The sequence below is a fragment of the Neovison vison genome, chromosome 7 (assembly GCF_020171115.1).
Source record: "Neovison vison isolate M4711 chromosome 7, ASM_NN_V1, whole genome shotgun sequence".
NCBI lineage: Eukaryota > Metazoa > Chordata > Mammalia > Carnivora > Mustelidae > Neogale > Neogale vison.
The window spans coordinates 110,763,260-110,785,984 of record NC_058097.1 but is presented as its reverse complement, the minus strand read 5'-3'; the positions used below and the strand labels follow the sequence as shown (position 1 = coordinate 110,785,984).

At 40.4% G+C, this 22,725-nt stretch overlaps 1 protein-coding gene and 1 long non-coding RNA gene across 2 annotated transcripts in view; one reads left to right on the top strand and one right to left on the bottom strand.

Annotated features, from left to right (window-relative positions):
* Positions 1 to 502: 502 nt before the first annotated feature.
* Positions 503 to 12,621, bottom strand: SC5D (sterol-C5-desaturase). The gene is made up of 5 exons (XM_044258066.1): positions 12,519 to 12,621; positions 5,583 to 5,800; positions 4,691 to 4,823; positions 2,818 to 2,918; positions 503 to 2,068 (listed from the first exon to the last, which is right to left on the bottom strand). The coding sequence occupies exons 2-5, from the start codon at positions 5,790 to 5,792 to the stop codon at positions 1,613 to 1,615; spliced, it is 900 nt and encodes a 299-aa protein (XP_044114001.1). The 5' UTR covers positions 5,793 to 5,800; positions 12,519 to 12,621; the 3' UTR covers positions 503 to 1,612.
* Positions 12,622 to 12,786: 165 nt separating this feature from the next.
* The window catches only part of LOC122912378, a 43,497-nt gene continuing 33,558 nt past the window's right edge, over positions 12,787 to 22,725 (top strand). Inside the window, exon 1 of the long non-coding RNA XR_006385607.1 lies at positions 12,787 to 12,839. This is a non-coding gene — a long non-coding RNA (uncharacterized LOC122912378). The remainder of the gene's footprint in view (positions 12,840 to 22,725) is intronic.

Here is a 22,725-nt window from a genome sequence, read left to right as displayed (position 1 = left end):
ACCAATAAATGAGACAACTAGGAAGAAATGGATAGATTTCTGGAAACATATATACGACACCAAAACTGAAGCAGGAAGAAATAGAAAACTTGAATACTAGCTGTCATTATCACAAAAAACAAAGTTTACTTCTTAATTTCCTTTTGGGGGGGGTAAAGTGAAGCTTTGAAGGCAGGGGTGGGGGTGGGGAGTTAGTGGAAATCAGGGGCCGTATCTGTCAGTTACAAAACACCACCTGGTTCTCTAGTATGTTTAAGTAGCACAACACTGTAACAGTAACTCAGAAAATAGTATTTTCTTCTGGATCCCAAGCATTACATTTTAGGACTGGTCTCTTGCTAAAACAAAAAGAATGTGATATCCCCTCTTTTCTCCCCTTGACATTGAGCATTTGGAGACATTTTAAAAAGTCCTGACAATCCATATCAATTCTGTGGTTTCAAATTGACACGGAATTTGTACAAAGAATACTTTGTGCTGTTACAATATTTAACTGATACAGTTTAACAATAGTAATAATCAACTTTTATTGATTTTACATAAATAGCTTATAGAATGCCTTTCCAAACCACGTTTTCCCAATATATTTATGTTACAACTCACAACATTTCTTTATGAAACTATTTGTTAGATCTTTTTGCAGAGAAAGTGGGGAAAAGTGAAGGGAGAAGAGGGAAAGTAAGATTTCAAAACTAATCTTCAGTGATCGGCCTAAATATTTGGCAATTACTTCCTTTTATAGGAAATTATAGGATTGTAACTTTGAAACGTATCAAAAGTGCAGTGCATCCATTTAATTAAAAAAGCAGTAGTGTCAAATATATTATTTGGGCATCAAATTTCCCTTTATAAATATATTCAGGTTCACATAGTTTTTATACTTATTAAATAATGGTTTAAAATAATAACCATCAAAATCTTTAAATAATCCCAGATCTGGATTAAATCGTGGTAGTAGCAGTATTTTTTTAAAATTCTAATTTGTTTTTTCCAGCAGTAAAATGTAATATTTGACAATGTCCCCAGAGAATAAGCGTCCTACACTGGAAGATGATAATCTTACTAAACCTGCTATTAACTAGGTCATTTACGAGGCCACTAATATGTTCTATCAGACATTTTTTTCACACTGATGTATCCACGTGAACAAAATACTACAGGTAGTCATTATTGTACCAACACTGAAGACTTAACCATTCCAGAAACAAGAAACCATGTTTATATTATTTCTTTGTTACGATGCTTAGTCTTGGTATTGTCAAGTACAATGTATTTTTCTTAACGATATGGGTGGATTTATTAAGGCAAAGGACATAACCTAGTCCTCTCAATAATTTATTCTCTATCCTCATAAAAATTGTTGTTGAGGCTATACAAGTTACAGATATGCTGGCTACAGAGACACCACTTGTCCTGGAGACCAACACCTAGTATGGTAAGCAAGAGGTTAAAATTTCGGTGTTCACAGCATTCCTTCTTTGATCTGCCATCACGATCATTCCTCAGCAGTACCCTTGAACACCACTGACCTGCTATGTCTCTTGGTTTTATGTATGTAGATTAATTTTCCTTATTAAAAATATTTCACAACAGTTAACAATAGGACAACAATCTACTCAGTCTTTGTAAACTCTCCACTGAATAATTTTTCATTTTTAAAACCGTTTTCTGCGTGGCTGTTGCGCTTTTCTTCTGTCATCTTCTTCACATAACTAAGTGGTCCCTTCCCTTCAAAGGAGGAAGGATTTTTGAAGGAGCCTCCAATTCTATCCCACAAGGTGAAATACTGTCCGTAGTTGTAGTCAAAGAACATGTGGTGGTCTGTGTGATGGGCTGAGCCATTAATAAATGGCCTTAAGATTTGGGGGACACGGAAGTCACCATCATGAATGGATATCGTCCAGATATTCACCAAAATGTACAAACTTAAGTAAACCACCTTGTGTAACGGGAAGATAAAAGGGTAGATATGGTAAGGTAGACTCTGAAGGAAGCCATCCACAGGGTGAAAGGCATGGCTTGCAAAAGGAGTCGGAATCTTCCAGAGATGATGAGGTTTGTGTATGCGCTACAGAAGGAAAGAACACAGTTAAGAACCACCTTTACTTTTCAACTTAGCTCTTCATGCTCACGCTGTGGAAATGACCTAACTAAAAAAAAAAAAAAAACCTCTTTAAATCCCCAAATCACTTTATTAACTGCACCCTTTTACCTGAACACAGTAACATTTTAACACAGGCTGTCCAGACCCATAAAGAACACATACAAAATGTACCTGGTGTCTGTCTTAACTGTGGCTACTCACGTATTCAAAAAGTTAGAGGAAATTCTTAGAAATACAAAACAGAATTTGGGGCACCTGGCCGACTCAGTCAGTTAAATGTCCGCCTTCAGCTCAGGTCATGATCTCGGGGCCCTGGGGCTGAGCCCCGCATTGGACTCCCTGTTCAATGGGGGAGTCTGCTTCTCCCTCTGCCCCTCCCCCTGCTTGTGCACATGCTCTCTCTCTTGCTCTTTCTCTCAAATAAAATCTTAAACTAGAAAACAGAATTTGTAACCATACACTGCTGAAATGTTTATTTTTTTCTCTTTCCCTTAAAAATGACTCTACCTGGGGCGCCTGGGTGGCTCAGTGGGTTAAAGCCTCTGCCTTCGGCTCGGGTCGTGATCCCGGGGTCCTGGGATTGAGCCCCATGTCTGGCTCTCTGCTCAGCAGGGGGCCTGCTTCCCCCCTCTCTCTGCCTGCCTCTCTGTCTACTTGTGATCTCGGTCTGTCAAATAAATAAATAAAATCTTAAAAAAAAAAAATGACTCTACCTTATACACAAGTCTATGATGAAGGCCTCTGTGAATCCAGTAGATCAGCATGTCGGTGAAGAAGAGGAAGGACAGTACGCTAAAGATGAGGCGAAACCAGCCTAGAAGAGACGACAGGGTATGTCAGAATCAAGATCCAGCTTCCAGGACCAGAGTTTACTTGGTACTTGTCCATCTAAGCGCATAAAATGGGAGCCTAGACTCAAACACTATAAACTGGACTAATGTGATACATTGTAAATTCATCTCCCTTAACTCTCTGGTATCTGCTGCTTTCCTCATTTCCCTCCCATAAAAACTTGAAGTTAATCTATGAAGGCACTTATGAGACAGACAAAGCATACACTTAAGGCATCTTTACTATTTAAATCTCTGAGCATAAGTAACACCACTTATTTTTCCTTCATATTAGTCTTTGTAAAACATATCCTTACATACTATCTTTGTGCTTAGGATTTTATTTTCCACTAAACACCTCAAGCCTAGCATTTACTCCATAACCCCACACGTTCTGATCTTTCCAGCCTCCTCTGTTCCTGTACTGAGCAGGCTGGTTTACTCAATGTCCTCCCCACATCTTGGAAGTCTTACCTCTGTACCTTGACTTGTTCTGTTCCGGGTTCCTAGAACACGATTTCTCTTTTTATTATTTTTACTCAAAATTCTATCCACTTTTCAAGGCCTAGCCAATTCATCACCCTGCTATGTATTTTTGTTCCTTCCTTTAAATATCTGACCTCTTCCTTGGACAGCAGGTGTGCTGGTGCCAGCAAGCCTGGGCTCCAGTCCTAGATCCGCCCCTTGAATGATCTGGGCAAGTTACGGTATGTTAATTTACTCACCTATAAAAGGAACCCAGCAAGACCCATGTCATAGAACTGATGTGGAATGGAACAGATTGATACGCGTGAAAAGCTTAGAACTGTAGCTGGTACATATTAACACTCAATAAATACTCACTACGATTCTTACTTTCTAATATTTAGATACTAGAGATGGGTCTTCATTGAATAATTTCAGAATTTCACAAAAATTTAATTTAGGCAGTATAGGACTATCTATAATAGCAAAAAAAGAGGAATAATGTAAAGATCTAAAATAATTGGGGATCATTTAAATAAACTATGGGTATCTATAAACTCTGATACTATAACTAATATACTATATAATGTCAGTATTTGCTGACATGAAAATATGGGCCTTTACACTACTAAGAAAAAAAAAAATCCAAACCAGTTTGTATGGTAGGGTTTCATTTTTGTGAATAATGTGTAAATAATGGAGTAGACAGTCACATATGTCAAAAGAGGTAGTTTCTAGGTAGCAAATTAGCGGATTTTAACACTCTGACTTTTCTGATTTTTTCCTAATTATCATGTACTACTTGAGGGTTTTTTGCTTGAATCTGAATTCAGTAAAGAGAACAGTGAATGAATGCAAAGGTCTCTCTCTCTGATCATACTCAGCTTCCCTGGGCACAATTCCATCTACCACCAAGACTTTAAAATTGATAGATTAGGAAATGAATGTATGTGGCAAGGCACAATACATAAAAACAGAGCATTAAAAACAACTAAACAACTTTTTTTTTTTCCCCCAAAGAAGAAGACTGGTTCTTTATTTATTTTTTTTTTTAAAGATTTTATTTATTTATTTGACAGAGAGAGATCACAAGTAGGCAGAGAGGCAGGCAGAGAGAGAGAGGAGGAAGCAGGCTCCCTGCTGAGCAGAGAGCCTGATGCGGGACTTGATCCCAGAACCCTGAGATCATGACCTGAGCCGAAGGCAGCGGCTTAACCCACTGAGCCACCCAGGCACCCCAAGACTGGTTCTTTATAGAAACCACTCTCTGATGTTCATCTTATGTACTTACCACTGGGAAACTCTCCTATGTCATCATACAATTTGCTGTAACCTCTCAACTCTAGCAGGAACAGGGACACCGTGGGAATGCTAATCCATGGCAATGACTGGACAGTAAATATAATCTCTCTATAGACTTGATTCTGAAAATGAAATGGTCAGTACTTAAAAAAAAATCACAAAATCTATGTTAAACAAAAAACAGCATAATATTGTCTTGGATTGGATTTTTACAATCTCTTTTATCTGAGGAAGCTTGTTGCCAAATTGTTTCCGTGAAAATGGTAACATGTGGGAATGTATGTGTAAGTAAAACATTCCTTTTGTAAAGAGCAAATGTAAGAAATACTTTAAATTCTGAAACTTTCACTCCTTCCCACAAAATCTGGATGCTACATTTCCATTTATGGAATAATCCTTTCTTTCACAAATAACATCCATCCCCAACCATCTTGATTTTCTCTCTTTTTTTTCAGTCCTTGGAGTCATTGATAAATATAAGTAACTGGAGGCGGAAAAAATGACTGTAAACAAATCTACAATCTCTGAGCTAGTCAAAAAATAGATATGTAATAAAAACGTAATTCAGTTTGAGAGTCAGATATTAAAACAATTACACAAATGTGTGCATTTATTGATTCCTCATTATTAGCAAAGAAATTGATTCCTATGTAACTAGGAAGACGCCAGGCTTATAATTAACAACAACAAAGTTGGATTCATTTATTCGTTTAAATTAAGAGGAGAGAGGGGATTAGCCCTACCAGAAATATCTAACGTATATGAGGTTAGCTGCAAAAATTTTATTTAATGGTTATAACCCAGTTTAATCTGAAAAGCTCACAAATACCTATTATTTTTACTGTAACTGTACCTAAAAAGTAGGTAAGACAATCACTTACCTTTAAAAATTGTGGATGCTTCATTAATGCATGGTCATAGACAAAATAATAGCTCAGTGTTGCAAAGAAGAAATAAAGGATATAAGCTCCAAGATTTGTTACAATCAGGAGACTAATAGTTTGTCGGAAGATGTTATCCTCAGGCCATGACACTGGATAGATGTACGGTGTAAAAAAATAATAATCTGCAGCATTGAGTACAAGATCCATCTTAGCCCCTAAAGGATAAACAGGCACAACAATTATTTACCCATGCAAAAAACTTTAGGAAAAACTGTACATGAAGGTCCTGCTTTAATAAGCACTTACAGTGTAAGCCTGCAGCTACCAGAATCCCTGAAATGCCATCTCTAGAGCCAAAAGGAACTTAAATGTCATCTCGAGCCCAATCTCTTCATATTATACATGGGGACAGCAAAGCTCAGAGAAACTGAGACCCAGAGGTTTTTTTTTTTTCCTTCTTCTTCTAACATCTGCTGATTAGTGGCATCGATGCAGATCTAATGCCATCTTTGTGTTCTTTTCCAACATCTCCTACGGCACCGTGGCAAGTAGTAAAGACGTGGAACGCAGGAAAGTAGGTACTCAGATGTTTCCTCCTCTGGCTACGAGTTTCAGTGATACGTCTCTTCTAAAAGGACTCCGATTTCAGAGGATTTTCCTTCAGTGCTGAGACTTAGAGACAAATTTGCCAGAAGGATCTACGCTGCCACCTCAGGGACTATCTGTTCTTGTGACAGAAGGAAAGGCCACTCCCATTGACAGAACAAAAGGAGATAGATTTTAGATTAAGAACTAGAATACACGTATTCCTCCTCCCCCAATCAATACTCTAGATCGGGGGCTGGCAACTACAAACTTGTAACTCAAAGTTCGAGGAGGAGAAGGCACAACAGAGTTGTCTGGAAATAATTTAAAATTTTCAACCGTCTTCTATCCAGCTTGCCTGGAGCTTGAATCACCTGTATGTGTTAGTGAATCAGCCTGAAAGTTTCTGCCCAGGTATTTTGTGAGGCTCATTCAAACACAGTGGGTGTGACTATATATGGAAATATCATTTCTTTGCTATTGACTTAATGAACATCCTACAGTTTGATGATACTCTCTGCTGGTAAGAGAGTATCATCAAACTGAGTATCATCAAACATCTGCCTTCAGCAGAGCAGTTCTTCAGGACATATCCTAGCTTGTTTCACGATCAATGAAGCAATCGGTGGTGTTTATTTACGTTCTTGTGGTCAAATCCACTTAAAAGATGGTTAGGATGTTCATTTTCTCTCCTGGGCTGCTGTTTCCAGTTTTTCATTAGTTCTTACGCTTCCCCACTGGGGTAAAACTCCAGCAATCTGTTTTTCCTGTCTCTAAGTCACATGTGTCGGTAATACCCACGCTATGCTCTTCAGTAGGAGGCCTCACAGACACTAGGTGTGAGCTCCTACAAGAATTTCATGTCTGTGTTATTCCTAATGACGGATGCTTCCATTCATTGTGTTATTCACATGGGTTATCTTTATTTAAAAACGATATTTCCATCTGCAATGAAACCCAAAGTAATAAAACAGCAAAGAGCAGAGGTAGGGGTATGTGACAGGGGCACCGACACACAGGGGGCACCTCAGTCCGCTGGAGGAAGCCTGTGCCGTCAAATGAGTTTGAGTGCCAGTCTTCAAAAAACAAAATAAAGCCATGTTTTTTCAGACCTTGAAACTGTGGCCAAGGGACTGTGGACCCGTGTTCGTTTGTGTGACCTCACTGCTGTTTACTTAACCCATGTATAAGTATTTGGATAGATTCTTACCTTATGCTATTTAAAATAACGCAACAATGATTAACCCAATATTGTGTAAACTTCTACAAGCGGAAGAGCTAGGACAGGGATGAACAGGCTCAGTAACCCTGGTAGATATGGCTAAGTTGCTCTGCACAGGAGCTGTGCCACTGTGTGAGCCCACAGCTGTGTAGGATTGTACCCGTTTCCCTACACCCTTACAGACTAAGAATATCATCAAATTGTAGGAAATTCGTTAATGTGATAGCCAAGAAATGTTATCTTGGTGTAGGTTTCTTTTTCTTATTATGAGTGAGGTTGAACAGCATTCTATATATTTAGAATAATTTATATTTTTTCTGTGCAATTCTTTTTTATCCTTTGCCCATTTTCCCACTGGGTTTTTAGTTTCTTAAAACAAATTCTAGAAGTTCTTTATTTACTGAGAGTGTTTATCCTTGTTTATGATATGAGTTGCAAGCAATTTTTTTCTCACTTTGTCATGGAAAGTTTTCTTTTAAAATATTCTTTTAAAAAAGATTTTAGTTATTGATTTGACAGAGAGAGACACAGCGAAGAGAGGGAACACAAGCAGGGAGAGCCGGAGAGGGAGAAGCAGGCTCCCAGCTGAGCAGGGAGCCTGATATGGGGCTCGATCCCAGAACTCTGGGATCATGACCTGAGCCAAAGGCAGAGGCTTAATGACTGAGTCACCCAGGTGCCCCTTAAAAGAGTTTTTTATTTATTCATTTGAGAGAGGGAGAGAGAGAACACAAGCAGTGGGTAGGGTCAGAGGGAGAAGGAGACTCCCAGCTGAGGAGGAACTCTGACCAGGGCTTGATCCCAAGATCCTAGGATCGTGGACTGAGCTGAAGGCAGACACTTAACTGACTGAGCCACCCAGACATCCCTGTCATGGCAAGTTTTAATTAATTAATGTTAAACACCAGATATTGACATATATCCTTCATTACACATTGTTAATTCATTCAAATAACAAGTATGAAGCACTACACTAGGTAATGAGCATATAAATATTGAAAACATACAGTCTAAATTCATCTGAAAGGTAAGGCAACTATGGAAACAAACAATTACATCAATAATAATGCTATAATAAAGCTATATACACAAATTCTACATAATTAAAAAACACAACTACCCCAGCTTATAGTAGAAGGCTTCATAGTGACATTTTATTCAGGCTTTAAAGGACATTATCGGAAAGAAAAGATTAGGGATGGCTATTTCAAATAGAAATAACAACTTGCACGGTGCCTGGGTGGCTCAGTTAGTTCAGTGTCTAACTCTTGGTTTCGGAACCATTCATGATCTTTTGGGTTATGGGATGGAGCCTCAAGTCAGGCTCCGTGCTCAGCAGGGAGTCCGCTGGAAGATTCTCTCCCTCTGACTGCCCCACCCCCAATAAATACATAAATAAATCTTAAAAAACAAAAAAACAACAACTGGAGAAGGCATAGAAAAAAGTCAGGGTATATTCGTGACTCACTGGGTGTCACTGATGGGTGCGAAACAGTAAGACGGGGGTGAAAGAGAGGGGGGAAACTGTTCCAGGATAAACCTGGTAAAAGGAAATTCGTGTCAGGCTGTGCAAAGCTCTGTTGCCTTGCTAGGGAATATGACTTTCCCTCATACACAATGGGGAGATTCTAAAGGTTTCTGAGCAGGAAAGAGGTTCTAATCAGACCCATATTTCATAGAAACTACTCCATTAGGAATATGTGTACCGATGAGAAGCAGAGAGAGAGAGAGACACACACACACTAATTTGGCTGGTCCTCTAACTAGCTTAGCAGCTCTGAGAACACACATGCACGTACACTGGAGATTTAGCAAGTAGAAAACCCACAGGGCTTGATGACCAACTGAATGCTGGAATGTGAACGAGGGAGAAATCTAGGATGACTGTGAGATTTTAGCTGGCCTGAGTGGACGGTGATGTCATCATCATCAAAAGAGGGCATGCTGGGAGAGCTAGCAGATTTGGTGCCACAGGGACAGGGTGCAGAAGCAATGAGGGGTTCAGTTTGGGTCTTAAATAAGCTTTAAGTCTATGCTTACTCTTAGACATAAGCAGTGGACTACAAAGAAATATGAACCTGAGGTTTAAAAGTGAGCTTGTAGTAGTTGAAACTGACGCCATAAGGGGTAGAGACAGCCAACAGCGATCTCGTGGTGAAGAAACTACACAAACTAATAGCAGGCAATAAACCTTTTGAAACAACCTAACAATTGAGAAAGATTTTGTGACACCACTAAAGGTTGGTTAAGCGTTTACAGACTAATCTGGATGTTACCTACAGTGTTGCTTACCCCTAAATCAGTACAGTACAGCCCAAACCAACTCAAACATTAACTAAGACTCTTCTTTATTCAATATTTAATATCAGATGCAAATAATTATTTTCAAAAGGTCTCAGTCCTTTTAAAAAAACTCCTTAATTTTACTTTTATCTGAAGACCACGCTAATTGTGTTAATTTGTACATTCCCTGGTCACAATTGCTGTTACAGTAAACCAGTGCCTGGAAGGGAGGAAGAAATGTGCCTCAGTCATTCTAGAGGCAGTTTAGATACTGGGAAATAAAACCTGTTTTAAGTGTTTTTAGAATTTTGGTTTCAATTAATTCTATTTGTTGAATGCAGTAATTAAATATTCATAAGTATACCACTATACTTTGACATCTAACACAAAATCTTCTGAAATCAGTAACAATATGACCTCAAAATCGCAAATCACATTTGAAGTTTAGTGACCTCATGGCGCAATGGTAGCGCGTCTGACTCCAAATTTGAAGTTTATATGCAGACCCACATCTGTAAAATGGAGATAACGTATTTCCATTATAGAACTGTTGTTAAGGTTTAGAGGCTAAGGCCCTAGTGTTTTGGCACCAACTAACACAGAAGTTAGTCAAATAGGAGCTATTATTACTGCTGTTAGGGAGCTGAAGCGGAATCAAAATTACTTTAACCTAAGGGAGAAAAAGAGGTCATTTGGCTTTTCCTTTAAAAATAATGGATGGTATCTAATATCAATATTTACTCTACACTTGGTACCATAAATATTACCACCTCTAACATTTTCAAGAAACCCTAAGGGTTCGGCACTAGTGTTAGAGATACTAGTATTATGGATGAAGAAGCGGGGCACAGGAAATTCAAGTAATCTGGGGCAACTGGGTGGCTCAGCCAGTTAAGCATCTGCCTTTGGCTTAGGTCATGCATCCCAGAGTCCCAGGCTTGAGACCCACGTTGGGCCCCCAGCTCAACAGGAAGTTTGCTTTTCCCTCTGCCCATCACCCTGCTCATGCTCACGAGTGCGTGCGCTCTCTCTTTCTTTCTCAAATAAATAAAATCTTTATAAAAATTCAAGTAATCTGCTTGGGATCATCAAATAAACAAATGCTGGGGCTGGAACTCAAACACTTGCAATCGGGTTACAAAATCCCGAGTTTGTTTTTTAAGATTTTATTTATTTACTTGTTTCACACACACACACACACGCAGGGGGAGGGAGAAGCAGACTCTCCGCTGAGCAGGGAGCCGGATGTGGGGCTTGATTCAAGCACCTGGGATCATGACCTGAGCTGAAGGCGGATGCTTAACCAGCTGAGCCACCCAAGTGCCCCTCAAAGTCCCAAGTTCTTAAACCAAGACGTGAACCAAGTTCGAATGCCTCTTCATCACGATCTCAACTCTTCAGCTCCTTATTTTTTAAAATTCTCAATGACTACCAACTCACAAAATTTTGCATATAATTTTAAGGTGTTTTTACTCCCTATGTCTGGGGGTCCACAGACCCTAAGTTAAATATCCCTGACTGAAACAGATGCTTGTATTATTTTACATTCACAGAAACAGAGAAAACTTTTTTTTTATAAAGTACAGTTATTAATAAAACACAATTAGGCTAGAATGACTGAGTCTACTATTACTTTGGCTTTACTTTAAAAATATAGATCATAATTGTTAACATTTGTTGAGAAACAGGTGTTATGTAAAAGCATTTTTTATGAATCACCTTGCTTAATTCTCACAACCCTACCAGGCAGGTACTTCCATAACTCCTACTTTATAAAAAAGGGAAACGGAGGACAGGAGTATTTAAGTAATTTGTCAAGTACCAAGTAACAAATGGGGGGTATATACCAGAGTCTGCTCTCTCAGCTTCTACATTATCTTATCTCTCAACCTGTATACAAACACATAGGGAATTCTGAGTATCTCATGCTAATTACATTACATAATGATAGGAAAAGCATTCTCTGAGTGATCACGAATCATGTATTCATCATTTTTTAGATGCTTATCATTAGAAACCTGAACACACGCACGCACAACGACAGGTAACCTGCTGGAAGGTTTTGGTTAAAAATACCTGGCCACCACAAGCTTTCCAGACTGGAAACTTTTTTTCCTAGTAACATTTGGAACTCCACCTATCTCTACCACCTCCAAATTCACTCTGCTCTAACACACGGATGCCGGCAGACACAGTGTTTTCCTTTTACGATGCTAACGTAACAGATCATTTCCCTTCCCTCTTAGTCTTGTCAAACCGTGGATTGTTGTCTCCCTCCATCCAGGAACTGGGGTTTGCTCTGTAATGGTCAGGAGGCCACAGCCTAATTTCTTTCCCCCTTTAAAAACGAAAGATCCCTCCAACCCCGAGGGCTATCTGTCTCGAAGTAAAGCATTAGTGTTCGCGGCACAGACTCCCTCGGATGAGCGCTCCGCAACATCAGGCATTTCGCTTCCTGCGCGCCCATCTCTGTGCCTGTTTCTTTCACGTGCGGGCCTCCTCGGCGCCCCGGAACCTCCTCCGGCTGGACAGAGCCCCCGCACCCCCGCTCTCCGGGCCAGCGGTGTCCCCTGCACCCCGCACTCGACGCATCACGGCCCGCGTCGGCTTCCGGGATGCCCGGCTGCCTGCCAGTCCCCGGTGCGGGTCACCGCGGAGAGCCTGACCCTCAGGCGGGGTCCCACCCACGCCCGCGCCTAGCGGGAAAGGAAAGGGCCGGCCGCACAGCTTCCCCACCTGGGATGCATCGCGCTGATGGCTCCCCATCCAACTTCCTCCCCCTTCCCCGCTCGTCCAGCTCCGGTGTATCTCGCCTCCTCCTCCCGCCCTCCCGTTATCCCTACCTCCAGAGAGTCCGTGGCCGGCTCGGCCTCCGCAAAGTCCTAGGCGGCCGGGGCCACTGGGCTGCCGGCAGCGGTCAGCCAGCGGGTTAGGCCTGGAAGGGCGTAGCCAGGCACACGCTCCTAGCGGCAGGAGCCGCCAGCCAATCAGGGGCCGGCGGCATAAGCTGATATGACGGCAGATCGCGCGACTTGGCTGCGCGCGGCTCTCAGTGGTCACGTGGGCGCCGCGCGCTCGGCCACGCCCCCTCCGTCCTCCGGTTGGTTGGAAGCGAGGGCGGGACGCTGGTTCAGGTACCCGAGCCGCGGAGAGCGGAGTTTCAGGTTTTGTTTTTGTTTGCTTTTCAGCTGCCACTACGGGTGTAGTTGAGTCTTGCACTCAGACTGACTGTGTTTATGCAGACATTCCTAAAACCGATGCCCTACCTGGAGGGGAAATAGGTGTTTTCCTTTGAGTTGAATGTCGGAGGCATTTCCCCGCTTACCTTGAGGGAAGTTCAGTACCTGTGAGACAAGGACTAGTATTTCCCAGTCGGAGTGTGTGGTTTGGTTTGGTTTTTGTGGTGGTTTGCGGTAGTCACGCCTGTAAATCGAATTTCTGGGAGCCTCCGTGTGGGGCTTCTCAGGGGCCAGCCGGCCGTGCTGGCATCCTCGGGGAGGGGCTTGGAAAGACGGGTTCTCGGGAGTCGCTCAGGCCTTCTGGATCCGAACGTGCCGGAGGGTCCCAGAAATCCGTATCTTAACAAACCCCAAGTGAGCCTGAGGTTTGCGGAAGTTAGAAAACCGCAGCTCTAATGAATTTGATCAGTCGGGAGAAAATGTTGTCCTTCCGTGTTGCTCCCTCGTGAGTGATCAGTAGAAGAAAATGCTGAAAAGTGATAATGCTGATAACTAAGTTTAGGAAAGACCCATTTCTGTTTCCTTACGGGAGCATCAGAAGTGCTACCAGGTAAGGGGAGAAATGAATTAGATTCCATAAAAACCTTTTATATGAATATTGTTTTAAATAACTGTGGCTTGCCTCCTATTTTCTTTCTTCTTCTTCTTCTTTTTTTTTTTGTGGGCCTGTAACAGTATATTAGTTTCAGGTGTACACCGTAGTGACATGATAACGGTATATTCGTTTCAGGTGTACAACCTCAAGACGTGAAATTGGCTCCAGCTTTCCAAATCACATTTGTTTCCTTTGTCATTCTCATTTAACCCTTTAATGTCTGAGATTAAGATTTGTATGTATCGTTTCTGAGAAACCTAAAAATGTGGTTTGTTAACCTTGAAAATAAAACAGCCAGTTATTTTGCCAGCAAAAAGGGGTTTACTTGAGAATAGTAGAGGATTGAAATTTAGGGCAAGCAAGCTGTGGCAAACTCACAGGCAAATCCACAAGGGAAAAAAAAGAAACTCTCGTTTATAGAGAAAAAGGGGAAGTCGGGAAGGCTGTTGTAAATAAAAGTCCATTGGAATAAACTGGGAGTTGGAAGTAGAATGGCTTTTCGTTGGCTTTGTTGTGATGGTCTTTCATTGGCTGGGTTGTTGCTAGGGCAGAGGGAAACCCTCCTCTTACCGGTAAAGTAACCGCAAAAGTAAATGGACTTGCAACGTTAGGCTCTTCCTTGTTGGGTCTGCAGTTGACTAAGAGTGAAAGGGTGTAAGAGCTCCCCCTGCTGGCCACTCAAGTCCCTTTTAGTGAGATTTCCTTTTGTTCTCAGATTTAAAAGGTCTTTATCTAGTACAAGGGTTCCACATTTGTGGCTGCTGTGGACTTGCTTATGTGGTTTGTTTAGTCCGAAAGTATATTTTCCCCTTGAATTAAGTAATTTCGCATTTTAGAAAAATTATCTATTGTGAAAGATTGGGAAATCTGACATTGAAATTATAAGCAAACCTCCAATATAATACCCCGAATAGCTGGAATTTTATCATTGAATATGTACAGGATCGTGCACCACCACCAGATGGTGATACATGCTATGAAGAAAACAAAAGGGTGAAAGGATCAAAACTGATGATGGCTGTTTTATTAGACAGCTTGGTTACAGTCCCTTTCTCTGTGTGGGGAGCATTTGACCAGAGTGGAGTAGGGGAGCCTCATTTCCTTGGTAGATTCTAAACCGATATTTAGAGTCAGAGTGTTTTTGATGAGCTGATGGGGCCACAGGCTCGCAAACATCTATTTGTATGACTTTAGTTTTTAGATAGAAAAGAGTATTCAAGGAGAGCCTGGGTGGCTCAGTTGGTTAAGCGACTGCCTTTGGCTCTGGTCATGAACTTGGAGTGCCGGGATCAAGTCCCACACTTACCTCCCTGCCCTGCAGGGAGTCTGCTTCTCCCACTGACCTCTCTCCTCTCATGTTCTCTCTCATTCTCTCTCTCTCTCAAATAAATAAATAAAATCTTAAAAAAAGAAAAGCATATTTAAGAATAAGGTAGGTGCACAGGCATCCAAAAACAGATACAGGAAGAGAAGATATTTATTCCTCAACCTGGTGCCATGGATTAGGTTTTAACCTGCAGTAGCTACTTAATATTTTAGGGATCAGAGATCCCTCTGAAAATTAAATGAAATCTATGGTCTCTGTCCCCCCAGAAGTACACATTGCATACAGTAGAAACTCTTCCCAACCAGTATCCACTTAACTAATGTTCTCAGTAGCCTTTCTGAAATGTGCCAGCGGATCTTTGGAAAATACTGAAGACTCAAAGCTTGTAGCCTTCACTTTGGTTTACTCCTGTGTATCTCCTTCCATTAGTGGAGTGGGATGCTTAACAAGAGTCAGTTATGCTACGAATCTGTTGATTTCTGTTACACTCCTCATAATTACATAATTAAATTTTACAAATTGATAAAATTTGAGTCTGCAAAGAAAAATAAAAATTTTTTTTTAAGATTGATTTATTTGTGAGAGAGCGAGCAAGTGTTCGAGAGTCCAAGAACACAAGCAGGAGGGGCAGAGAGAGGGAGAATCTGAAGCAAACTCTGTGCTGAGTGTGGAGCCCATCGTGGGGCTCCATCTCATGACCCCAAGATCACAACCTGGTCTTGGGGCTTACCCCCACCCAGGCACCCCAAGACTTGTTTCTGTGAAAACCAAGAACGTTTTGGGAAGACAACATGAAGATGTCTTCTAATATAAATAGCTATTGAATTGGGTATAGGCAAAGTGGTTATGAGAGACTAGAAAGACTTTTTCAAGCCCCAAATCTGGCAGGATTCTGCCTTCAATTTGATTTGCAAGAGTTAACTTGTCTCTAACTGCAAACAAATTAAAGCTGAAAATGCAAAGCACTGGGCCTATAGTTTAGGCAATAAAGACTGCCTAGAGCTCCAATCAGAGGGACTGTACTCAAAAGAAAGACCTTAGGGAATGACTGGAGAATAAATATTTAGGTAAAAATATATTTAGGAAAAATATATTTAGGTAAAAAAATTCTTAAAGCATATGTATATATAATATTGATGAGGATGTAGGTCATGTGATAGACACCCAAAATAACAGAGGTTTACTCCAGAGAAAAGGTTTTCTCCCATCCAAGTACTAACCAGGCCCGACCCTGCTTAGCTTCCGAGATCAGACGAGATCGGGCGCGTTCAGGGTGGTATGGCCGTAGACGAGAAAAGGTTTTCTTTCCCATGAAAGTGTTAATTAACATACTTGTCTGTGATAACAAGCCCCTGAATTACAATGACCCCAACACAGTAGAAATTTATCTTTCACTCAAAAAACAGTTCAAATGGATGATCCTGGTCATTGGGTAGCCCTCCTCCAAATGGGATCCAAGTTTTTCCATCTTGTAATTCTGCCATTGTCATAACTTTCTGTGTCTTATCTAGAGAAATGGCAAAGAGGGAATGGAATGTGCATACCCACTCTTTGAAAGCCTTGGTCTCAAAATTCCATACATCCTCTCTGACATTCACATGGCTACAACTCGGTTACATGGCTCCATCTAACTATTAGGGAGGCTGAGAAACGTAGCCTTCCTTCTGGTAGTCTGTTCAGCTAAAGTGAGTTTCTTTCTTTCTTTCTTTTTTAATAAAGATTTTATTTATTTGACAGAGATCACAAGTAGGCAGAGAGGCAGGCAGAGAGTGAAAGGAGGAAGCAGGCTCCCTGCTGAGCAGAGAGCCTGATGTGGGGCTCTATCCCAGGACCCTGAGATCATGACCTGAGCTGAAGGCAGAGGCTTTAACCCACTGAGCCACCCAGGTGCCCTAAAATCAGAGTTTCTAGGGGCGCCTGCCTTCAGTTCCGGTCACGAACGCATGGATTCTGGGATCGAGCCCTGAGTGGACACAGACTGACTGCAGACCAGTAAGGACCAGAAAGCATGCTCTGTCATTTTAAACAGTTGAGTCTATTTTCATCAAAGATGCAAGTGTGTATTTATTTAAAAACAAATACTATACAAGAGCTTATAAAGGACAAAAAAAAAAAAGGCGTGTCCACGTCCTAATTCTGCTCTGCGCAGTTAATTATTCTTTACAATTCCAGCTGTATATTATGCCATGTACCCATATATTCACATAAACATTAGTCATGCTTGCTGTGCCATTTAGGGATATCTCTCATTCTCTCACTTTGGAGCCTTAGGATTAGGACTCTGGGCTAGAAACAGTGCTTTTACAGAAAGCTGGCCATGTGACTCCTCTTAAAAACCAAAATTCAACTGAGTAGATCTGAAGATCTGTTTGGCTTTATTCAACCACATGAATCAGACAGCATCCCATCTAGCAAGTAGAGAGTAGCTCCAAGGAGGTATACAAAATGGAAGGTTTTATAGGCAGGAGGAGGGTGAGACAAGGAAATTGAAAGTGGATTGTTTGAGGCGAGGTCTCCTTCCCTGGGGGGAAAGCAGGAGTTCTTCCTGAAGCAGATCACCTCACTAATGCTGGTGTGGAAATCCCAGGCTGACTGGCTTCAAATTCCACTCCTGGGAGGCTGAAACTGTAGTGTAGTCAGTCAGGAAGTCTCAGTGGGGCTTAGCAAAAGTGACTCCATTTTGGATCTGCTGTTTCTTTTTCGCCTTCCCTTAGATGAGTTCCATAACAACAGCAGAGCGTAGATTCATTCACGTGCACTAATGAGGCATGCCCATAAATTTCCAGAAGTAACAAAGGGAGAGATTTTTGTCCGAGACCATGGGTGAGGGAGCAATTGATCTGTGACATTTGAACCGTTGGTGTTGATGTCATTCGTTAACTGTGGGCTGGTGGGTCCCGAGGCAATTGGAGTTGTAAGTAAAAAGCATGTGCTGGAACAGAATAGTGTGCAGACAGGATGTTGACTTTCTCTAAGGAACACCAAGCAGCTTCCCAGGTCAAATTAAGACTTGAAGGAGAAATGGGAGTTCGCCGGTGTCAGGCAATAGGTAGGACTAGAAGGACAAGGAGTTGTCTGTGCCGTGGGTGACATCAAAGAGCGTAGCCTGGTACAGTAAAGCTCAAGGTGAAAATTGTCTTGTAAATGAGACCGTGGAGGATGGACTCATGAATGACTTCTATTTGTTGGAATTCTTTTGAAGCCTGGAATGAATTTCTTTATGGGAGAATTTAAATTAGCATCTGCCAGGCTTCTGGGGATTCTACTAATGGAAAGTCTCTCTAACTTAAATTTTCACTTTGAGGTCTTTAATACTACCAAGACAACAAGAATTTGGCCTCAGGCCTGGCATTCAACTCTAACATCTTTTTTTTTTTTTAGATTTTATTTTTAAGTAATCTCTACCTCCAGCATAGGGCTCAAATCTATGACCTTGGGGTGGAGAGTCACACGCTCTACTGACTGAGCCAACAGGGTGGCCCTGTTTGAAATTACTTGTCAGTGGTTTCCTCCCTTTGCTCAGCACCGACATTTGAAATTTTTTATTGGCTTCTGTAGTCCTCTTGAGCCAGTGGTGGAAATTTTTTAGTGAAGAAGTTTATCCAGATACCTAGGTCACCAAATAATCAGAAACAGAATGAAAACCATCTTTCTGATGAAAGAGGCTAGCATTTTATTTATCAGCATCTTACCTATTGAGAAAACTATTTACACATTTCTGCACTTTATAAAATTTGAGGAAAGGGAAGAACATGAAAATGGCTAGTCCACAAAGAGCTAGACTTCCCCAAACATCTTTTATCTACTTATTGCCTTTCTTATCACCAGTGGACTTTGAATGTCAGAGCTAATTTATTCTGGTCCCAAGGTAGCGCCAAGAACAATAGTTTTGAAGACTTGGGTCCAGTGCCAGCATGGTTACACTTAAAGTTGGTAACTTTGGGGATTTGTTCCTCCTCTGTAAAACACAGAACGCTAATACATACTCTACCTAGTAGTTTGCTAGGGCTTCCACAACAAAGTACCATGAACTGGGTAGCTTAAAACAACCTAAATTTATTGTCTGACAGCTCCAGAAGCTGGAAGTCCAAAATCAAGGCGCTGGCAGGGCCTCCTGAAATGTTTAGAGGAGAGAATCCTTCCTTTCCTCTTCCTAGTTTGAGGTAATGGCCCTCAGTCCTTGCTGTTCCTTGACTTGAAATTGCCTTACCTCACTCTCTGCCTTTGTTTGTTACATGTGTATGTCCATATTTCCTTTCTTATTAAGGACATCAATTATTAGGATTAAGGACACATACTAATTCAGTAGGACCTGATTTTCATTAACTGATTATTTCTACAACAGTCCTATTTCCAAATAAGATTACAGTGTGAAACTCTGGAAGCTAGAACTCCAACATTACTTTTCGTGGAATTCAACTCAATTCAATTCATAACAACTATCTTCTAGGTTATTCCCTTCTCTGTGTTCTTCAAAACACGTCGTAGGTGTTATTGTATATACTTTGGTTAAAGCACTTATCATGGTTTGTTTTAAAGCCTGCTAACCTTTTTTTTTTTTTTAAGATTTTATTTATTTATTTGAGAGAGGGAGAGAGAGCGAGCATGAGAGGGGAGAGGGTCAGAGGGAGAAACCGACTTCCGGCTGAGCAGGGAGCCGGATGCAGGACTCAATCCCCGGACTCCAGGATCATGACCTGAGCCAAAGGCAGTTGCTTAACCAACTGAGTCACCCAGGCGCCCAAGGCTGCTAACCTTTTTATAAAAAATTCCAGTGTAATTAACATACAGTGTTTTATTAGTTTCAGGTGTACAATATAGCGATTCAGCAATTCTAAATGTTACTCAGTGCTCATCAGTGTAAGTGTACTCCAAATCCACTTCCCTTTTTCCCCCATCTTCCCACCCACCCTCCCCTCTGGTAACCATCTGTTTGTTCTCTATAGTTAAGACTCTGTTTTTTGGGTGGTCTCTCTCTCTCTCTCATTTAATATTTTAAAAGAGATTTTATTTATTTATTTGAGAGAGAAAGAGAACAGAGGGAGAATGACAGGGAGAAGCAGGCTCCCTGCTGAGCAGAGAGCCTAATGGTGAACTTGATCTCAGGACTCTGAGATCATGACCTGAGCCAAAGACAGACACTTAACCAACTGAGCCACCCAGGTGTCCTGGTTTGTCTCTTTTTTATTTCCTAAATTTCACATATGAGTGAAATTATATGGTATTTTTCTTTCTCTGATTTACTCCACTTAGCATTATACCCTCTAGATCCATCCATGTTGTTGCAAATGGTAGGATTTCATTCTTTTTTTTTTTTTTTTCAAATGGCTGAACAATATTCCATTGTATTATGTATGTGATGTCTGTTCATCTACCGTTGGACTTTTGGGCTGTTTCTATAGTTTGCCTATTTTAAATGCAATAAACATAGGGTACCTCTATCTTTCCATTTTGGCATATTCATATCCTTTGATTAAATACCCAGTAGTGGAATACTGGATCATATGGTAACCCTATTTTTCATTTTTTGGAGGAACCTCCTTCATACTGCCTTCCACAGTGGCTGGAGCATTTTGCATTCCTACTAACAGTACACAAGGGTTCCTTTTTCTCAACATCCTTGCCAACACTTGGTGTTTCTTGAGTTTCTGATTTTATCCATTCTGACAGGTGTGAAGTGATATCTCATTGCAGTTTTGATGTGCATTTCCCTGATGAGTGCTGTTGAGCATCTTTTCATGCTTCCATTGGCTATCTGGATGTCTTCTTTGGAGAAATGTCTGTTCATGTCTTCTGCCCATTTTTAAACTGGATTTTTTTTTTCTCTTAGTATTGAGGTATATCAGTTCTTTATGTACTTTGAACCCTAACCCTTTATTGGCTGTGTCAGTGCCAATTACCTTTTGCCATTCAGTAGGTTGTCTTTTGCTTTATTGATTCTTTCCTTTGCTCTGTAGAAGCTTTTTATTTTGATGTAGTCCCAATAGTTTATTTTTGCTTTTATTTCCCTTGCTTCAAGAGCTCTATCTAGAAAGAAGTTGCTATGGCCAATGTCAGAGAAATTAATGCCTGTGCTCTCTTTTAGAAATTTTATGGTTTCAGGTTCTCATGTTTAAACCTTTAATCCATTAAGTTTATTTTTGTGTATGGTGTAAGAAAGTGATTTTTTAATTTCTTCTTTGATTTCTTGATTGATCCATTCATTGTTTAGTAACATGTTATTTAACCTCCATGTACTTGTGTTATTCCAGACTTTTTCTTGGGTTGATTTCTAGTTTTATAGCATTGTGGTCAGAGAAGATGTGTCGTATGATGGAAGGTTTTTTTTGTGTGGTTTTTTTTTTTTTTTTTTTTTTTTTTAATTTGTTGAGACTTGTGATCTGTTCTGGAGAGTATTCCATGTGTGCTTGGAAAAGGGTGTGTGTTTTGCTCTTGTAGGATGGGATATTCTGAATATATCTGTTAGATCCATCTGGCCCACTATGTCACTCAAAGCCACTATTCCTTGTTGATTTTCTGCTTGGATGATCTGTCCATTGTGGTAAGTAGGCTGTTAATGTCCCCTACGATTATTGTGTTACTATCAATTACTTTATTACTTTATTTATTATTAACATCTTAATTTAATTTTATTTTTTTCATGTTCCAAGATTCATTGTTTATGCACCATACCCAGTGCTTCATGCAATATGTGCCCTCCTTAATACCCTCCACCAGTCTCACCCATCCCCCCCACCTCCCTCACTTGGTAATTACTTCCTTTATGTTTGTTATCAGATGCCATATATATTTGGGTGCTCCCATGTTCAATGCATAAATATTTACAATTGTTATATCTTCTTGTTTGTTCATTTTGATTATGCAGTGTCCTTCTTTGTCTCGTTACTGTCTTGATTTTAAAGTCTATTTTGTCTGTTATAAATATTTCTACCCCAGCCTTCTTTTCACTTCCATTTGTGTGATGAATGTTTTTTCATCCCTTCAGTTTAAATCTGCATGTGTCTTTAGGTCTGAAATGAGACCCTTTCGAGCAGCATATAGATGGATCTTACTTTTTTTGTCCACTCTCACCCTGTGTCTTTTGATTGAAACATTTGGTTCATTTACATTTAAAGTAATTATTGATAGATATGTATTTATTACCATTTTATTACTTGTCTTACGGTTGTTTTTGTGGTTCTCTATTTCTTCTCTTGCTCTTTTCTCTTATAATTAGTTTGCTTTCTTAGTGTTATACTTGGATTCCTTTCTCTTTATTTTTCTTGCATATTTATTAACATTTTTTGATATGCATTTACCATTAGGTTTATATTTAATGTTTTCTGTATATGGGTCATTTAAGTTTGAACCTATTCTAAAAGCATTAGATTTTTACTCCTTCAATCCCCTACCCTGAAATTTTGGGTATGTAGTGTCATACTTTACATCCTTTTGTGAGTCCCTTGACTGATTTGCATAGTTTGGCTATTGTAAATAATGCTGCAGTAAACATAGGGGTGCGTATATCTGTTTGAATTAGTGTTTTCATATTCTTTGGGCAAATAGCCAGTAGTAGAATTACTAGATCATATGATAATTCTATCTTCAGTTTTTTGAGGACCCTCCATACTGTTTTCCAGAGTAGCTGCACCAGTTTGCATTCCCACCAACAGTACATGAGGGTTCCCTTTTCTCCACATCCTTGTCACACTTGTTGTTTCTTGTGTTTTTGATTTTTGCCATTTAGCAGGTGTGAGGAGATATCTCATTGTAGTTTTGATTTGTATTTCCCTTTCGATGAGCGATATTGAGCATCTTTTCATGTGTCTGTTAAGCCATCTAGATGTCTTCTTTGAGGAAAGGACTGTTCATGTGTTCTTCCCATCTTTTATTTGAATTATTTGATTTTT

Coding starts and splice junctions, on each gene's coding strand:
- SC5D (XM_044258066.1), bottom strand. CDS start 5,792: ATGGATCTTGTACTCAATGCTGCAGATTATTATTTTTTTACACCGTAC. Junction 2,919..4,690: donor CATAGGAGAGTTTCCCAGTG/GTAAGTACATAA, acceptor CGTCTCTTCTAG/GCTGGTTTCGCCTCATCTTT. Junction 2,069..2,817: donor ATCATAGACTTGTGTATAAG/GTAGAGTCATTT, acceptor TTCCTTCTGTAG/CGCATACACAAACCTCATCA.